The 18,608-nt window shown below is 40.1% G+C and overlaps 1 protein-coding gene across 2 annotated transcripts in view; it reads right to left on the bottom strand.

The window, feature by feature from the left end:
- The window catches only part of DNMBP (dynamin binding protein), a 111,788-nt gene that overhangs the window by 68,749 nt on the left and 24,431 nt on the right, over positions 1-18,608 (bottom strand). For both annotated transcript variants that reach the window (XM_078434721.2, XM_078434723.2), the window contains exons 3-4: positions 5,679-5,833; positions 3,813-3,935 (exon numbers count right to left, since the gene is read on the bottom strand). In XM_078434721.2, coding sequence (XP_078290847.2) covers positions 3,813-3,935; positions 5,679-5,823 — 268 coding nt within the window. In that variant the 5' untranslated portion in view covers positions 5,824-5,833. The remainder of the gene's footprint in view (positions 1-3,812; positions 3,936-5,678; positions 5,834-18,608) is intronic.

Here is an 18,608-nt window from a genome sequence, read left to right as displayed (position 1 = left end):
AGGACTGTACCAATTTACATTCCCACCAACAGTGTACAAGGGTTCCTTTTTTCCACATCCTCACCAACACTCGTTATCTCTTGTCTTTTTGATTTTAGCCATTCTGACAGGTATAAGGTGATAACCTCATCGTGGTTTTTGATTTGCATTTCCCTGATGATTAGTAATGCTGAACATCTTTTCACGTGTCTTTTGGGACTATATCAAAATAAAAAGCTTTTTCACAGTGAAGGAAACCATCAACAAAATAAAGGAAGCAACCTACTGAATGGGAGAAGATATTTGCAAATGACTTATCTGATAAGAGGTTAATATCCAAAATATATAAAAAACTTATACAACCCAACACCAAAAAAACCCAAACAACCTGATTAAAAAATAGGCAGAGGGTTTGAATAGACATTTTTCCAAAGAAGACATACAGAGACAGCCTTGTTTTCGGAGTTTAAATATAACTCAGAATACAGGGAATAGTCCAAAACAACTGGATGGCTTTGTGGAAAGGAGAAAGGGTGACACCTGCTGGAAGAACTACTGGTGATTCCAATTCCAGATAGAATCTCCCTGGAAAAATGTACAGACACATAAACTTCATGTCATTATTAGGACACAACGTCCCCCCAGAGCACATCCACAAAGTCCAGGAATCCCAGGTTAAGAATAAGAAGGACAGGGGCGCCTGGGTGGCTCAGTCGGTTAAGCATCCGACTTCAGCTCAGGTCATGATCTCGCGGTCCGGGAGTTTGAGCCCCGCGTCGGGCTCTGGGCTGATGGCTCAGAGCCTGGAGCCTGCTTCCGATTCTGTGTCTCCCTCTCTCTCTGCCCCTCCCCCGTTCATGCTGTGTCTCTCTCTCTGTCTCAAAAATAAATAAACGTTAAAAAAAAATTAAAAAAAAAAAAAAAAAGAATAAGAAGGACAGTTCATCTTTACTGCATGCTTACCTTGTTCCAGATGCTTTATGTGCGTAACCTCACTCAACCCTCACAACTACCTGGGGTAGGTATTGTTATCCTACTGAGGCTGAGATAACGTAAGTAACTAGCCTAAAGTCACAGCTGCTAAGTTGTAGAGATGGATTTAAATCTAGGGCCATCAGAATTCTTATCTCCTAAGCTCCAAATACATATATATCTTTAATAACATAACTTTACAATTAAAATATATAATTTTTTCTCTTATTAATCCCAATGATACTTCTGAACAGTAAGTAGGCAACAATTAACTGAAGGCAGCATGGTAAAATGAAACAGGTCTCAAACATTATCCCACATGGTCTTAAGGTTTCCAAATCCCCTCCTGACATATATTCAATCACCAAAAGTTTTATTTACACAGAACAGAGGAAGCTTCACTGCTACACGGAAGGTAGAGGAGAGAGAAAGAAACAACAGGGAATAGGACTAATAGTACTAGAAGGCAGGGCTAGAGGAATGTATACCACTCGTGAGCTGAGACACCGACCTAATGGAAAAAAACAATTTTCAACCTAAGAAGTAGAAGGGACATTCCAAGCACTAGACTTGAAAATCAGGAAGCCTAGACTCAAGTTTTATAAACTATAGGTGGCATAAAACAATACTTTCTTTTTTTTTACTGGTTTTGTTTCCCACAAGTAAAATTATTATCTGTCAATGTGTACTGTCGTGCATAGAAAACAAGAGAAATTAAAATCATTTCTGTGTCTCCTGCTAAACTTCCCAGAAAAATTCAAATCGCAGAGGTGCATCTACCTAACTCTCCCATTCTCAAAGGCTTATGTGTTCAAATCAGAAGACACAGAGCTAAAAGAGACATGAAAAGCATAGAAGGAAACAGAGCTGAACAGTCAGTGCACTCACTGGAAGGAGAGCATCAGAGAAGAGAACAGATAAAAACACGGACAGTTAGCATATCTCTTTCTAGTCTCTTCCTGCGTATTGCCCCTGCTGCATCCTCTTCCTTTGCTTAAAAACTAATCGAGATAACATCTACAGGTTCTAAGACCCAGCCTGAGCTTGAGTCAGTCTTGGTCCAAGAGGCTCCTGGCTGAAAGATCCATGCTAGGGTCTTCCTAAGAATCTATTTTGTGGCCCTGGGATTCCTGAGGCCGATTTTAACTTCAAAGCAAGTTCAGAACCCATGATACCAGTCTTTCCAGGGAAGGCATTCAGCAGAAAATCTCTCTTTTTAGTATCTAAGACCTGACTACACAAGATATAAAGCAAAAAAGCTAATTCCAGAAGATACATCTTCCAATTCCCCAAATGTCGTAGACATCCTGCATATTCCTACAGCGTATATTCTTATACCATTTATTTGCTCTAGGTATAGGAAAGGACAAATCCATGCCACCCATATCTTCTGCTCAGCTCTAATGGAAGCTACTGTGCTCTGGCCTTTTCTCCACTCCCTCTGGTCTGATGAGGACTAGAGACCCCCCCTCTCCCCGCAGTGGAAGGGCTGTGAGTGGAGACAGATAAAAGTTTCCTGCTATAACATCTTGATCTATTTCTCTCTCCCTTTCCCACACTGATTAACAAGAAAGCGTTCAGAACAGAGGTAGAGGGTCAATGCCAAGTGTAAGAAACTCTCAAAACAGATTTTGAGGATTAAGATCTAAATTCAATATTCCTTCTCACTGCCTGAGGGTTAGGGAAGTTTGCTAGGTTTCTCTCTTTCCCCACCTCTGCGAGCTCTCTCTCTCTCAGATGTGCACATGGTTTAAGAAATCAAGCCTAGTCCTTCAGGGCCATACTCAAAAGAGTAAGTAACAATGTTAAGAACATGCCCAATAAATTCTACCATTTTGCTGGCTCCTCCTTTGTCATCACAAAAATTGCATTCATCATAAACATCAGTTTGTGGAACACTACTGGTTTCTGTGCTCATGCAGAAATGTGTGGACTTAATCCAGTATCCTTGGTGAAATGGTTTATGGTCCATCTTTAGAACTTCATATGTCTATCAGAGTAAGTGAGAAATACTTGGAATGTCACTGAGACATGGCTACAACTATTCATTTTAAATCACTTCCTTTTTTTTAATGTTTACTTATTTTTGAGAGAGAGAGAGAGAGCATAAGCAGGGGAGAGGCAGAGAGAGAGAGGGGGACAGAGGATCCCAAACGGGCTCCACGCAGACAGCAGAGTCCAGTGTGGGGCTCGAACTCATGAACCGTGAGATCATGACCTGTGCCAAAGTCGGACACTTAACCGAGCCACCAGGCACCCCTTAAATCACTTCCTTTTAAACTGGTTCTGATGATAACTTTAATGTAATATTACCTATCGATAGGGAGTCAAAATGGGGCTATTTGACATCTGTCTCTTAATCTCTATACCACAATTCCTGCTTGATTATTATATAGTAATAAATAGTAATTTTGCTGGGAAAGCCATATTAGTTTTTAAGGGAAAAAAAGATTAATGTAGTCTGAAGTGTGGCTACAATATGGGGCAGTGGAAAGAGAATGCTGGACTTACAATCAGGTGACATGACTTGACCTTCTGAGGCCAAAAGTTTTCATCTGCAGGTAACATCCTTTGAATCTCATTTTCATTATTTATTAAATGCAGTTAATAATATCCACTTTGCTACCAGGTCTGTGGTGAGGATCAGATGAGAATGTATTTGTGAGCAAATACTATGGAAATTATAAAATGCTATGCAAATATAAGGCACTATTATTGTCAGCACGATCTTGCTACTACTAAACACTCTCCAGAGGTTAGCCACTTTTAAAAATTAAAAAAAAAAAAAAAATCTAGTTGTCAAAATGGGCCAGCTCCATTCAACTTATTGTAAACAGTCTACTCCTGAATGGTCAACTTACCTCGGTGGAGGGGAAGACTGTTTAATTCTTGGGATGTAAATTCACAGATACAGACAAACAGCCTCTCTCCTTCTTTTAGACTGGGGATGGTCACAATTTCCACAAAACTGCTGGGGAACTGTCCTGAAAGTAAAAGCAAACGTTTCTAATACTGAAATTTCATTTTCTGTGTACCAGGACATAATAACTTTGTTTCTGAGCCCATTTATAGACACTAAATTGAAAAGTGAGTACTCATAATTGGAAAATCTACTATAGAAAAAGTACAGCACACAAAACTTCATTCATGCGGAGCAGAAAAAATGCAACTCAATCCAATAAGCATTAACCGGGTGCTACTCTAGACAAGACACACTACAGAGGGAAAAATGAGTAAGACGGTCTTGCTCTCAAAGATCTTAAAATCGAACTCAGACATAAACAATCACTCTGAAATCTAGTGACACAAGAAAAATGCACAGATTGCTATGGACATTAGAGAAGGTAGAAAATGGTTCAGGAAGAATACAAAAAATTTTATGAAAAAGACTGCATTTAAGTCTGAAGATGGGTAGCGTTTTAATAGGTGGTAGTAGACAGACAGGGCCTGTCAGTTGGAAAGCATCAGAAAGTTTAATGGATTCCACCTTCCAAATATCTCTTGTATCCATCCACTCATCTCCAGACCCATCACCTCGGTCCAGGTCAGCAGCATGTCTCACCTGGGTCACTGCAACAACCTCCCAGGCTGCCTCCCTGCCCTTGGTTTTGCCCTTCCCTATCATTTCTCAATCTGTAGCACTGAGCTTTCTAAAATACAAATCTGACAGTGCTTAAAGCACCTGTATTGTATCCCATTCCATAACTCCATAACCATGGCATACGCTGTCCTCCACGATCTAGCTCCTGCTCCTCTCCCCAGCTCCTCTCCCCAGCACCTTCTCCCTTCCTCAACCTTTCAGACCTCATGCCAGGCTGAACTTTTCTCGGACCCTCCATGTTCTTTGTCATTCAAGGGCCTCTGGATAAGCAATTCTCTCTGTCTATCCTCTTTGTGTTTCTAACTCTTACTCATCATTTTTGTCTTAGCTGAGCTATCATTTCTATTGCGAAATAATCTATTATCTCCCAAGTGTGGGTTAAGTGTTAACAGAGTCTGTATAACAAGCTGCAGCCCAGAATTACATAAATCTATGTCAGTTAAGGACTGGATTTAACACAGGTGCATAGTGTGGGGTAAAAACCTTCACCCTTCCCTAGGCTCATTAATGAAAGAAACTGGTGCTAACATATATTTGAAAGACTGGAAGAAAGGAAATCAGGTGTATAAGAAGTGGAAGGTAGCTGCACCCAGGGCAGGGGTAGCTTTAATAAATTTGGGCCAACCATGGATCTAAGAAGGAGTGAACAGGACGCATCATGATCCCTTGAAAAACAGAGTGAAAGAAAGGGTAGAAAACGTTTGAGGAAGACAGGTAGAGAAAATGTGGAGAGTGACTTATGTTCCACAAATCACAGGTAAAGACTGGTAGTGAAAAATAATATCAAACAACAGGTTTCTGAATAAAGAAATAACACGTATTTTCAGAAGGTAAACAATGGCACTGAGCACAAAGGACAAAGACCTGGGAAGGATAGGTAAAGATGTGAACAGAAAATTGGCCTGGGGCAGCTGGTATCGAACCATCTCAGCCTTTGGAAGGAACCAATAAGGATAGATGGATTGATAACAAACATTCTCTCCCCACTGGTAAAAACCACAGGAAAAACACAAAAGGATTCTGTAGTTTATTGACTTGGGCTTCCCATTTAACCTTTATTTTTTAATATGGAAAGATTGGAGGGCCTGTGGTCTATTTTGTACCTGAGGAATTATAAGCCTCTTACCTGTAACATCTTCTTTCTTTCCTAGAAGCCAAAATTCATCCACCACTGCCAACACCTCAATAATATCTCCTACAAAGAGCGGCAGTTCTTCTGATACACTAGGGCAAAAGTCAAAGATGGCTCGAACCACTGAGCCAGCCTCCATGTTTTATAACCTGGAAAGACAAGTCAAAAGACATTGGAAAGTGTTAACTATTTAAGACATTGGACTATAGGTCAATATCTTGACAATGATAAAGCTTAAGATATAAAGACGCTTAGAATCAAGTCAAAGCTAAGCAAATAAGAAGCTTGTACTTTATATTCTGAAGAAATTTAAGTACTGTCTGACAAAAATAATGATTTCCTCATACATTCTTCAGTTGATTCTCATGGCACTTCTGGAGTCAGGGGGAAAAAAAAAAAAGTGACCTTTACCTGTGATTGACAGAAAAGGTACAAGTTGGGAAATGTAGACGTCTCAGTAGGCCTGAAAGGGCCAATAAGGAAATTAACAGTTTTCAAGTACAGTCAGTATGGTACTTTTAAAATACGGTATTTAAAAAGTAGGGGGTTTGGGGAGCCTGTGCTGACAGCTCAGAGACTTGAGCCTACTTCAGATTCTGTGTCTCCCTCTCTCTCTGCCCTTCCCTCGCTCATGTTGTCTCTCTCTCTCAAAAATAAAAATTAACATTAAAAAAAATTTTTTTTAAGTAGGGTTTTTTAATATGGCATTTCATTTATAATGAAATAAGATAGTTCCCCAGAACTATCTTAAAGATTAGGATACCTATGCTCAGCAAGTTGAAAAACTTAATTTGTCACAAAGTTCATAGCAGCAGGGCCAGGATTCAGGCTCCTACTTACCCCCCAGCCCCCCCCCCCCAAAAAAGGAATGTGGGATCACACCTCAATGGCAGAGATTTAAAATGTACTGAAACGTAAAAATCCATGAAAAGAACAAGAAAGGGCGATATAAAAATGACACTTCCAGACAAGATTTAGTACAATAGACCAAATCAAGAATGTGTTTTCAGTTCAAAGACACCTATCCCCCAAGCTTGCATAGTATCCTTGCACTGTTAAGGGGGTCTTTCACCTTGACATATGTGCCCAGGGAGCCTCCTCAATACACATTTAAACAACAGAAAAGGAGGAAAGACTGGGCATGTGCTCAGCTGTCAACAAGCCGTGATTAGCAACCTGTCTCTCAGGTGTTTCACAGAGAGCACCTGACGCTCTCCTGAGTATCCAGGCCTCAAGCCTATTTTCCTTTATTCATCTCAAGTATCTGTCTGGTGTTGGTAGAGATGAGGCTTCTAACTTTTGTTTCACATATAACTATGATGACATCAAAAAGCACTAAATGCCTATTTACCAAAAAAAAAAAAAAAAAAAAAAAAAGATGGTTACAGTTTTGTTGAGTTTATTACCTAAGAAAACAATGATGTACACAAACATGTTATGCATATAAATAGTTGAGGATATTAATGTGGAGCGCCTTTACAATTTTAATGAATCACGCAACACAATTAAATATTGCATATTTAATTTGTACTGTTGAGTAAAAGGAGCTTATCTCTGTGTTACTGGAATTTTTGTCTATAATGAGATGACTTGGGTCCACAGTGGAAAAGAGAAGTGGCCAGTAACATTCCCTATGTCCTCTGCCCTCTGTATAGAAAAAAATTGAATTACAATCCCATGCTGAAGAGGCAGCATAATGTGAATGCAAAGTAACCAGGCATCTGGAGTCAGAGATCAAGGTTCAAATGCCAGCTCCAACTTTTATTAGTTATTTCACCTTGGATAAACTACTTAAACTCTCTGGGCTATAGTTTCCTGTTCAGAAAAATGGGGATAATCATACTTTGATAATAATCATCAGAAGGATGATGATGATAAAAATAATGATAATAATGCCTAATATTTAGTGAGCACTTACTATATGCCATGCACTGTGCTATGTCCCTCATTGGGTCCCCACAACAATCCTATCCCATATCATTAGTTTCCATTTTGCAGAAGAGGGCACAGGCTCAGAGAGGTGATGCAATCTGTCTGAGGTCATACAGTAAGTCAGAGATGGAACAGAAATCCAGATCTGCCTAAAACCTTAACCATATGCTGATAGTATAAAAGCACCTAGGACAGGGTTGGTATAGGAGGTGCTCGATAAATGTGAGTTGTTACTAAACATTATTTCCATAATCAGCTACAAGCTCAAATCTGTCTCACTGATATATCACCAGACAATGTATAGCACAGTGTACAAGTACAGAAATGCTACGGAATCTACCATTTCAACACATCAAAACTTGGTTTAGCTTTGACCATGTTTAAAAACAGACACATTATAGGGGCACCTGAGTGGTGCAGTTGGTTGAGTGTCCGACTTCGGCTCAGGTCATGAAATCATGGATAATGAGTTCAAGCCCCGTGTCTGGCTCTGTGCTGACTGCTCAGAGCCTGGAGCCTGCTTCAGGTTCTGTGTCTCCCGCTCTCTCTCTCTTTCTCTCTCAAAAATAAATAAACATTAAAAAAAATTATATACCTCTCTTGCCTTCGCTAGTAGGAAAGACACTGAACATAATTTACTCTTTGCCTGATGGACACAAGTTCATTAAGACCATACATTAGTATACTGTGTTGTGATGCATAATACCAGTACTGTACAACTTTTGGGTCTTTCTCTTTTGCTGTCAGCTGTCCCTCTGCTATCAGGTACCTCCTCTATCAGTTTTTCTATCCTCTTTCTAGATTGCTGTTCATAGTCTGCTGGGGAGGGAAGACCATACAGACACCGCCAAAATTATTAGAAGTCCCTAGATAAATAAAATGTAAACAGGCTCTAAAGGAAAACCTAATGAACTCTTCCGTGGTGGTAAACTACACGTATTAGTTAGCTAGAGTTTTTCAACAGTTACTTTTTATGTGCTCTGATGCCCCTTTCTTATTTTCTGGCTGTCTTCCAAATGGCTGAAGTTGCCAGATGTCAAATTTCCGCATTAAGCGCGGTGTCATAAATATTTTTTTTAAACAAGCATAATATTTTGCAAACCTCTTAGCCATCTATACGTTATCAACACACCTCCCCAAGGTTGGGCCACGGTGGTATTATTTTTCTCCTTCTACTTTGTTTTCTCAAATTCCATCTCACTCTCAGACTAAATATATACCTCCTTATCTGAAATGTCAAAGAGAGAATCAGCATACACTCTGTAGGATGTTAAGAGACAGACCCTGTTAGCTGAGGAGTAAACTTTGTGATCTGAAAGAGTTAAAGCTTCTCCCTGACAACCTTTTTGCTGTACCAGAAAATGACTCAGAAGCAGAGGAGGGTCTGGCTCAACGAATACTGTTACTGACTGACCTCCTGCCCTGTTGGAATGAGTGCGTAATTGCTGAGGAATACACACCCTGGAAGGGTGCTGGAGCCAGAGCCCAGCTAAAGTACAGGATTCATGTGTGAGACCGGAAAGGAGATCTTGGTGCCCTCTGGGTTACATGGAATATCATGAATTTCATCTCCGTCTTCTCTGCTCTGTAAACCCCATGAAAAGCAACTACTATTGTTCCTGTCTGGGCCGTTTTAGAGTCCTGGACAGATATTTTGAAACTTAATCATAAATAGCTTATATAAGCTGTTCCACCAACTCCAGATGGAAGTAAAAAGAACTTCAGAGGAAATCAGAACACAGCTGGGCTTGAGAGAAAGCAGAGGAAAGAACTGCCCATACGGCAGGATGTCAGGGACATCAGGAAAGTCTGCTATGAAAACACCACCTTCTTCTCTCGCTGACATTTCCTTTGGAGAGTCAGTCTGCATTTGAGATATAAAGGTCCTTAATTCTTCAAACTCTTGTAGAACACAAAACCCTAAGAGGGTAGAGATTTTTGTCTGTTTTGCTCACTTGTCTAGAGCAGTGCTCAGCACGTAACACACTTTCACATTTTTAACAAGCAAATGATTTTAGAAAATACACAAGACTATTCGTATCAAAATCTCAACTTCCACTTATCGAAAACTAAATTAACCATCTCTTTCCACAAACAGTTTGGCCTTCCAGCTCATATAATAGTGTCATATAAATCTTCTAGATCAAATACTAGAAGGACGTCATCCTCTACAGTTGGTGGTACACTAATAGCAACAGCTACTGGATGATAATCTACCATGTGCCAGACACCGAACTGGAAGCTTGAATCATTGCTGCATTGCAAGGTAGACAGCAAGGCTTCAGAGCCAGGGTGCCCAGGTTCAAATCCCAGTGCCACCACTGGGCAATACATCTAATGTGTATCTAATATATATATTAAAATATATCTAATATGTCCATATTAGATATATTATATTTACATATTATATATATATATGTATATATATATATATATTTGCTATATCTCTAGCAAATAAAAAGCTAAGCCAGACCCAGAATTCAGGTCTGTTTGATTCCACTGCCCATGTTCTTTTTACTGTAGGTATCCCATCTCTGAAATCTCCCTGGTTCTTCCCTCAAAATCTTCTCAACTTCCAATTTCCTCTCTTTGGGTCTCCAACATTTTATTATAAAAATTTTTACACAGTGAACTTAAAAAAGTTTTACACCCACTACCTAGATTCTACCATTCACATCTTACTGTAGTTATTGTATCACACATCTCTTTATCCATTTATCAATCCATGTTATTTTTTTGACATATTGCAAACATTTTGTTTTATTTTTGATGCGTCTCAAAATAAAGCACAGATATTTTCCTCCAGCACTTTGGCATATATATCTTAACTAAAGGGCATTATCTGTTTACCTTTTTTTTTATGTTTGTTTATTTTTGAGGGAGAGAGAGAGAAACAGAGTACAAGCAGGGGAGGGCAGAGAGACACAGAATCCGAAGCAGGCTCCAGGCTCCTAGCTGTCAGCATGGAGCACGACGTGGAGATCAAACTTACAAATCATGAGATCATGACATGAGCTGAAGGCAGACGCTTAACCGACTGAGCCACCCAGGCAAACCTGCTTACATATTTTATTGTTGTTTTTAAGTGTCGTTTGCCTCTTTTCTTGGCCAAAGATAAAATTCATTTCTCTCCAATGAACGTAATCTTTTAAACTATTGATTTTTACATGTTGTTCAGTTGCTTAAAAATTCACAAGGTCTTCCTGTTTTCTCTAATTTATTCACATAGTGGACAAATATTTATCAAGCCTAACGGACTCAAATTCCCATGCAGGCTGAAACTTTGGTTGTACTTTGATGACCCTTTGACCAATATTCTTTAAATATTTATTCTCTAATCCCGTTGGTGGCTGACAGGAGCATTCAACTCTCCTCTACTGTCCGAAATAGTTTAACTCCTATCCCAAAGTATCTACCCTACCTAGGGAAAAATAAAACCCTGCATATAACTTGACCATTAATCTCAGAAGGAGATTTCTCTCTCTTTCAGTTAGACAGTGACAGAGAAAGAGAGTTTTTAAATCTGCACTGACTTTTTTTTAGTGACTCACTATTTTAACACTTTCTATCGACTGATATCCTTGGCAGCTACCTCTTAATCCAGTTTTACTACCATGACGTACCAAAGAACATTCAAGATATAGTTCCTGCCCGCAAGAAGCTTAGCTTCGTCCCCACCATTTTCCCAAAACATGTTCTGAGGACACTAAGCAGCTTCTAATACAAGAGCTCCACGGTCACTGTAAACTTGGGGGAAGATATGGACTATTTCCCTCTAGGAGGGGCATAAAATACTAGTATATTGAAGACTGAGACAATCCAATTAAGAATTCTTTTTTTTTTTTAATTTTTAAAAAATTTTTATTCTTTTTTGAGAGAGAGAGAGAGAGAGAGAGAGAGAGAGAGAATCCCAAGCAGGCTCAGCGCTGTCAGTGTAGAGCCTGACTCAGGGCTCAGTCCCACAAACCATGAGATCATAACCTGAGCCAAAATCAAGAGCTGTACCCTTAACCAACTGAGCTACCCAGGTGCCCCCTAAGAATCCTTTGTAAACCAGTTTTCTAAATTTCTCTGCCCACAGCACACTTTTTTTTTTTTTTTTTTTTGCCTCACCTCACCCCACTTGTGTAGCCCTCAGTGCAATCCTAACCAATCAAAATGCTCTCTGCTCCGATAAAGCACTTTCTGTCCAGAATTTTTTCCTTTGCTTACATGCCCCTTTTTTCTCCATGGTGGGTTCCCCCATCTTTGCACATATTTAAAGTCTCCCCATTCTCCACTTTCTCCAAATGATGCCCACCTCTCCTGCTCATGCTCACTTCCACCTTTCATGCCTCAGCTCCTATAGCCCTTCCTCTTATATCACTTTGTAGATTTCTGAGACATCACACTGCACATGTATAGGTTACAGTCATGATAGTGAATGTATTAATGAGAACATACTCAGAAATAAATCACATTTTAAAATGTAGATCACAGGGGGACCCCTGGGTGGCTCAGTTGGTTAAACATCTGACTCTTGATTTCAGATCAGGTCATGATCTCATGGTTCATGAGTTTGAGCCCCACATTGGGCTCTGTGCTGATAGTATGGAGCTTGCTTGGGATTCTCTCTTTTCTCTCCCTCTGCCCCTCCCCCGCTTGTACATGTGTCTTTTCTCTTTCAAAATAAATAAAAATTAAAAAGATCATAAAGTAAGATGTATATCACGGGGCACCTGGGTGGCTCAGTTGTTAGGCAACTGGCTCTTGATTTTGGCTCAGGTCATGATCTCATGGTTGGTGAATTCAAACCCTGCATCAGGCTCCTTGCTGACAGTGTGGAGCCTGCTTGGGATTCTCTCTCTCTCCCCCTCTCTCTCTGCTCCTCCCCCCGCTCGATCTCTCTCTCTCCCTCTCTCTCAAAATAAATAAACTTTTAAAAATAAAATAAAATGTGTAACACACAACCACTATCCATCCACAGATGAATAAACAAAATGTAGCATACCTTCTTACATTTAGTGGAATGCAAACTGGTGCAACCACTCTGGAAAACAGTATGGAGCTTCCTCAGAAAGTTAAGAATACAACTACCCTACAATCCAGCAATGGCACTACCAGGTATTTACCCAAAGGATACCAAAATACTAATTTGAAGGACTACATGCACCCCAATGTTTATAGTATCAACAACAGACAAATTATGGAAGGAACCCAAATGTCCATCAACCAATGGATAAAGAAGATGTTATATATATATATATATATATATATGTATATATATATATATATATATATATATGTACACACACGTACACACACACACACACAAAACAGAATTATTACTCAGCCATAAAAAAGAACGAAATCTTGCCATTTGCCATGACATGGATAGAACTAGAAAGTATTATGCTAAGTGAAGTCACTCAGAGAGGGACAAATATCATATGATTTTGTTCATATGTGGAATTTAAGAAACAAAAATAAACATGGGGAGAAAAAAAAGGAAGCAAACCAAGAAACAGACTCTTAACTATAGAGAGCAAAGTGATGATTACTGGGGGGGAGAAGTGGGTGAGGGGATGAGTTAAATGGGTAACGGGTATTCAGGAGGGCACTTGTAACGGGCACCTGGTGTCCTATGTAAGTGATAAATCACTCAGTTCTACACCTGAAACTAATATTGCACTGTATGTTAACAAGCCCAAATGTAAATAAAAACTTGGGATAAAAAGAAAACAACTGTGGTGCAGACATACAACGGAACATCATTCAGCCTTAAAAAGGAAGGACAATCTGGCACGTGCTTCAACATGGATGAAACTTGAAGACATCATGCTAGCTCACAAACAAAAAGGCAAATACTGTGCGATTTCATTTGTATGATCATTCAAGAACAAACTCAAAGAAACAGAAAGTGGAATGGAGGCTCCCAGGGACTGGGGTGAGGGGAAATGGGTATGGGGTTTCAGCCGGGGAAGATGAAGGAGTTCTGGAGGCAGACGGTGATGATGGCTGCACAACAGTGTCAATGTACTTCATGCCACAGAACTGTACGCTTAAAAGTGGTCAAAATGGGGGGCGCCTGGGTGGCTTAGTCAGTTAAGCATCCAACTCTTGATTTCAGCTCAGGTCGTGATCTCATGGTTCGTGGGTTTGAGCCCCGCGCTGCCAGTGCAGAGCCTGTGTGGGATTTTCTCTCTCTCCCTCTCTGCCCCTTCCCCCCCGCTCAAAATAAATAAACTTAAAAAAATTGTTTTAATGTTTAAAATGGTAAATCTTAGGTTATATATACATTTACCACAGTAAAAAAGAGTTTTTAAAACGTATGTCATAGAAGGGAGAGAAGCCTTGGGGAACTTTGGTAATTTTTAATAAGTAACATATCTACAAGTCTGAACGTATTACTGAAAAATAATCCTGAGATCACAAACTATAAACTTTTACCCTGATACCGATATCACACAGCTTAATAAGTAATTTCCAAACCAGCCTTTTGAGGAAAGAGCTGAGCCTGGTACAGATTGAGCGTGTACCTGAATCTTGAGCATGTACTGAACAATAAGCGTGTGCTGAGGGTCTGCCATTTCCCTCCTGGGCCTGTCCTCCACCTTCCTCCACCCCGCACCCTGTGCTGTGCTCCTCAGAGCTGACCCACAAGAACCGCAGCAAGGTGCTCCCTTGCCTCTGGCTTCCAGTTGGGTTGAGCCAACGGGTGGCATAGCAGAAGAGCTGACGGTAGAAGGACAGAGAAGTCGGGGTGTTTATTCCCCGGGGCTCCTTCCCTGCTGGGCTATCAGTTGGCTCCCGGTTCCCTGCCCCTTCAGGCCTGAGGTGGCTCTTCTGCAAGCCTGGGGTTGTTATTTTCCCCACACCTGTCCATTCCATTCGAAGAAGAACCTCCTCAAATGATCCACCTTCGGCGTGCCTTCCATATTTTGCTAGGCCCCTGACGGATACGTGCCCAAAGGAATTTTCAGGATTTCTGAGAAATGTGCATGAAAAAAAATGGGGACAAAGAATACACAAAAGTATAAAATTGGTTTCCTAAATCTACCATTCTAAATCCAGATGAGAGAGGAGAGCTAGGGATGCAAATTTTGAAACCTTTAAAAAATAGGAATAAAATCATTGATGCCTGGATTACTCCACTAAAAAAATAGCCTCACTTTTGATGGATCTCATGCGTGGGACCCAGACTCTAAATTCTTGTTTCAAAATTCTGAGCCATCTGTTTTACCATTAGGAAAGTAGGATACAATGTAGGAGAGTTTTGAAAATTTATTCTTTCAGAAAGCACTAGTGACACTTTCATTTCCCAATTCATAGTGTAAGTCTAAACTCTGGGATTTCTGAAGAGGTTTCCTAAACGAAGGACTGCTGTTTCTCCTTTCGTGTTTCTTGTTTGGTCCTGCAAGGGGGGAGCCCTGGAGCAGGTACATCTTTGCCTACCTGACAAAAGCTGGGGAAGGGGGCCTCTTTGTGGGGACTCTCCAGTATAGGTTCCTTCAAAGGAATATGCTTTCATGAGCATGTGAGAATTTCTTTATGTCTTGAAACTGACTTTCTCAAAAATATTACCTTTTGGGAATGGAAATCCATTTTAAAAATTTTAATAGCGCAATGAGAAATAATATTTAATTTCAAAAAGCAATTGTGGAGGGCACCTGGATGGCTCAGTGGGTTGAGTGTCCAACTCTTGATTTTGGCTCAGGTCATGATCGCAGGGTTGTGGGATCGAGCCCTGTGTTGGGCTCCATGCTGAGTATGGAGTCTGCTTAAGATTCTCTCTCTCAAGGGGCGCCTGGGTGGCTCAGTCGGTTAAGCGTCCGACTTCAGCTCAGGTCACGATCTCGCGGTCCGTGAGTTCGAGCCCCGCGTCGGGCTCTGGGCTGATGGCTCAGAGCCTGGAGCCTGCTTCTGATTCTGTGTCTCCCTCTCTCTCTGTCCCTCCTCCACTCATGCTCTTTCTATGTCTCAAAAATAAATAAACGTTAAAAAAAAAAAATTAAAAAAAAAGAAAAAAAAAGATTCTCTCTCTCTCTCTGCCCCTCTCCCCCACTCGTGTGCTCTCTCTCAAATTAAAAAAAGAAAAAAGACAATTGTGCAGTTGTCTTATTCTTAAAAATACAGGGATAAAAAGAATAGTCTCTTTGCTTTGTGTGAAAGGATCAGAGGTGTCAGAAAATGAAGTTCTTCCTTTCAGGAAGGAAATGAGAGAAGCTAAGGAAACAGCATTTCCCCTTCTGGTTTATGTCACCAGAGTTCATTTTGGACAGAAGGTCAACAGTCACTGCCAGGTGACTACTCAGAGAACTAGCAACAGATGAGGAGGAAAAGTAGAACCCATCTTGATCATGGCATCCCCCACGAGGCTGAGTAACACAGTCAGGGCCAACCCGTCCTCCTTCAACCTCCTTCTACCTACTGCTCTTCTGATGACAAGAGCACTGACTCACAACATATACTTTGGTTAAACAAGCTGTGGAATGTTGGACTCCTAGGAAAAAATGAAAAACCTGTTCTGACTTAGATGGAATGATCAGAGTAATGAAGGTAGGAAAGGAATCTACTATTATAAACTGTCTTACAATTTACATTACATTTGCTTATTTCAAACTGGTCCCAAGCTGGAAGGCAGCAACCTCAGCAGATGGACAGGATATATATCTGACTTTCTGCCAATCATGGAAGGGCCCTTCAGTCCCCTTCAGGGTTTAAACCAAACACTTCTCATCTAAAATGAAGTAGAGGCCAAAAAATATTTTGTAAAAATTCGCTTATATGTCTCTACATCAATTTTGTCTTTTTGACAAAATTGCACTGGTGGAGGAAGGTCCCAAAATTACTAGTTCAGGGCCTATCAAGTTTGAGGATATTTCCATTAAAGAAATATTTTCAGATGGGTTGACCTAAGAGTTCCTTAAGTACTCTTTCAGGTACACATTTCTTAAATCATGCATGAATCTCAATTATGGGTGGAAATTTATGGGTGCTGACACATGAGTAAATACATTGGACATGTCTGAGCTAAGCAGCTTAGTGATACATTAAAATTCACAACCCCACTAGGTTGTGTGTGTAATAAATGCCCAGATAAAACATCCCTTAGCAGTTGCAGAAGTGCAGATGAAGGTGACACTATAAAATGAAACTTTAGGGTGAGGCCACAGATAAGCACAAACATGTGAAGACAGGCAGTTTGTAGGGCTGTTTCCAGGGAACGCCAAGAAAATGTAACCCAGTGTTCCAAACTGTGAGGATAAATGTTACAAAGATCTGCAAGGTAGGCATCTTGTTTCTTTCCCTTATCTGTTTCTAGGGCAAGCTAGTTCTGCGCCAAAGAAAAAGGTTTAAAAAGACATGAAGAGTTTCTCTACCCTTCAGCCTACTTTATAAAATACTCTTGATATTTTAGAAGGAAGAATCAGGAAAGCAATTCTGAAAACGAAAGATTCTGAGGAAGAAAACTAGGAAAGAAAAACTGTCCAACTGGAGTTAAACATAGCTGAGACCATTCTTAGGATGGGTGATTTAGGTTCTCTCAAAGAGCACCACTATCCAAGCACCATGGAAAACAGGAACCAGCAGCTTTATACAAGCAAATAACAAAAACTAACACTTGGGGTGCCTGGGTGGCTCAGTTGGTTCAGCAGCTGACTCTTGATTTCAGTTCAGGTCATGATCCAGAGTCATGGGATCAACACTGCGTCGGGCTCCACAGTGGGACCTGCTTAAGATTCTCTCTCTCTCTGTCTCCCTCTCCCCTTCTCCCTCTCCCCGCTCATGGGCACTCTCTCTCTAAAAAATTTTTTTAATTAAATCTTAAAAAAAAAAAAAAACCCACACACTTGCCATTTGTAGAAACTAGAGCCACTATACTTGAAAGGAAAATGTATATATGGAATCTTCTGGTAATTTCTATTTAAGATGAACCAGAGAATAACGGCCAAGGCATGGCAAACCCAATGAATGACTGATTCCTCGGTGTCAACCAGAAGGATTTAATGTCCTAAATCAGGATGTTTGAACGTAAAGTTCAACAGTAAAAAGGTTCATCGTGTGTGAAAAGATCTCTGACAAGAGCAGAGGGAGCAGTGGTAGGATATGTAAAGAAAATAATGTATCTATATGGAAACCCTATATGGAAATCTGGGAGTGACGCATAAATAGTAGCTACGATAAGATAAAAAGAGAACAAAACAGGTGGGAGATTTGTATGACAGACTGCCATGACAGATAGAAAACTAAGATGACATTTTAATAATAAGATTATAGATTTGCTACAGAAAATAACAATTGTGTCTGGTAGTTGAGATAAGCTGGAATGCTAGTTTCCTAACAAAGAGCAAATGCACACAATCATAGAGCAATTAATTAACTTTGTCCTAGAGATTGCATGGGGCCTTCTGGGCAGCTAGCATGTCTGTGATAGGTGTAATTCCTGCCAAAAGAAACGAAGGGCATAGTTCAGGACTTTGCCTCAGTCGTGCGTACTGTTTTGTTCTGCCCTTTAAAAAAAAAAAAAAAACATGAATAAGTGAGTTTTATCAAATGGTTTTTTCTGTATCTACTGATAAACGTTTTTAGATAATCGTGTTTTTTCTCCTTTATTCTGTTAATATGGCAAATTAAAATTATTTTCAAATGTTAAATCACCCTTGCATTCCTGGAATTAACCCTATTTGCTTATGATGTATTATTCTTTTTTTTTTTTAAGTTTATTTTTTTTAGTAATCTCTATACCCAACATGGGCTTGAACTCACAATCCTGAGATCAAGAGTTGCACACTGGGCCAGCCAGGTGCCCCTATTATTCTTTTTATATAGTGCAAATTTCAGTTTGCTACTGTTTTGTTGAAGATTTTATACCTATGCTCCCAAAGGGATATTGGTCTCTAATGTTTTCGTTAAATGTCTTTGTCAGATTGTGTATAAGGGATAGGCTTGCCGCATAAAGAACTGGGAAGTGCTCCTTTCTCCTCTATTTTCTGAAAAAAAATCTATGTT

Source organism: Panthera onca, chromosome D2 (assembly GCF_046562875.1).
Source record: "Panthera onca isolate mPanOnc1 chromosome D2, mPanOnc1 haplotype 2, whole genome shotgun sequence".
NCBI lineage: Eukaryota > Metazoa > Chordata > Mammalia > Carnivora > Felidae > Panthera > Panthera onca.
This window is presented reverse-complemented; position numbering and strand designations above follow the sequence as displayed.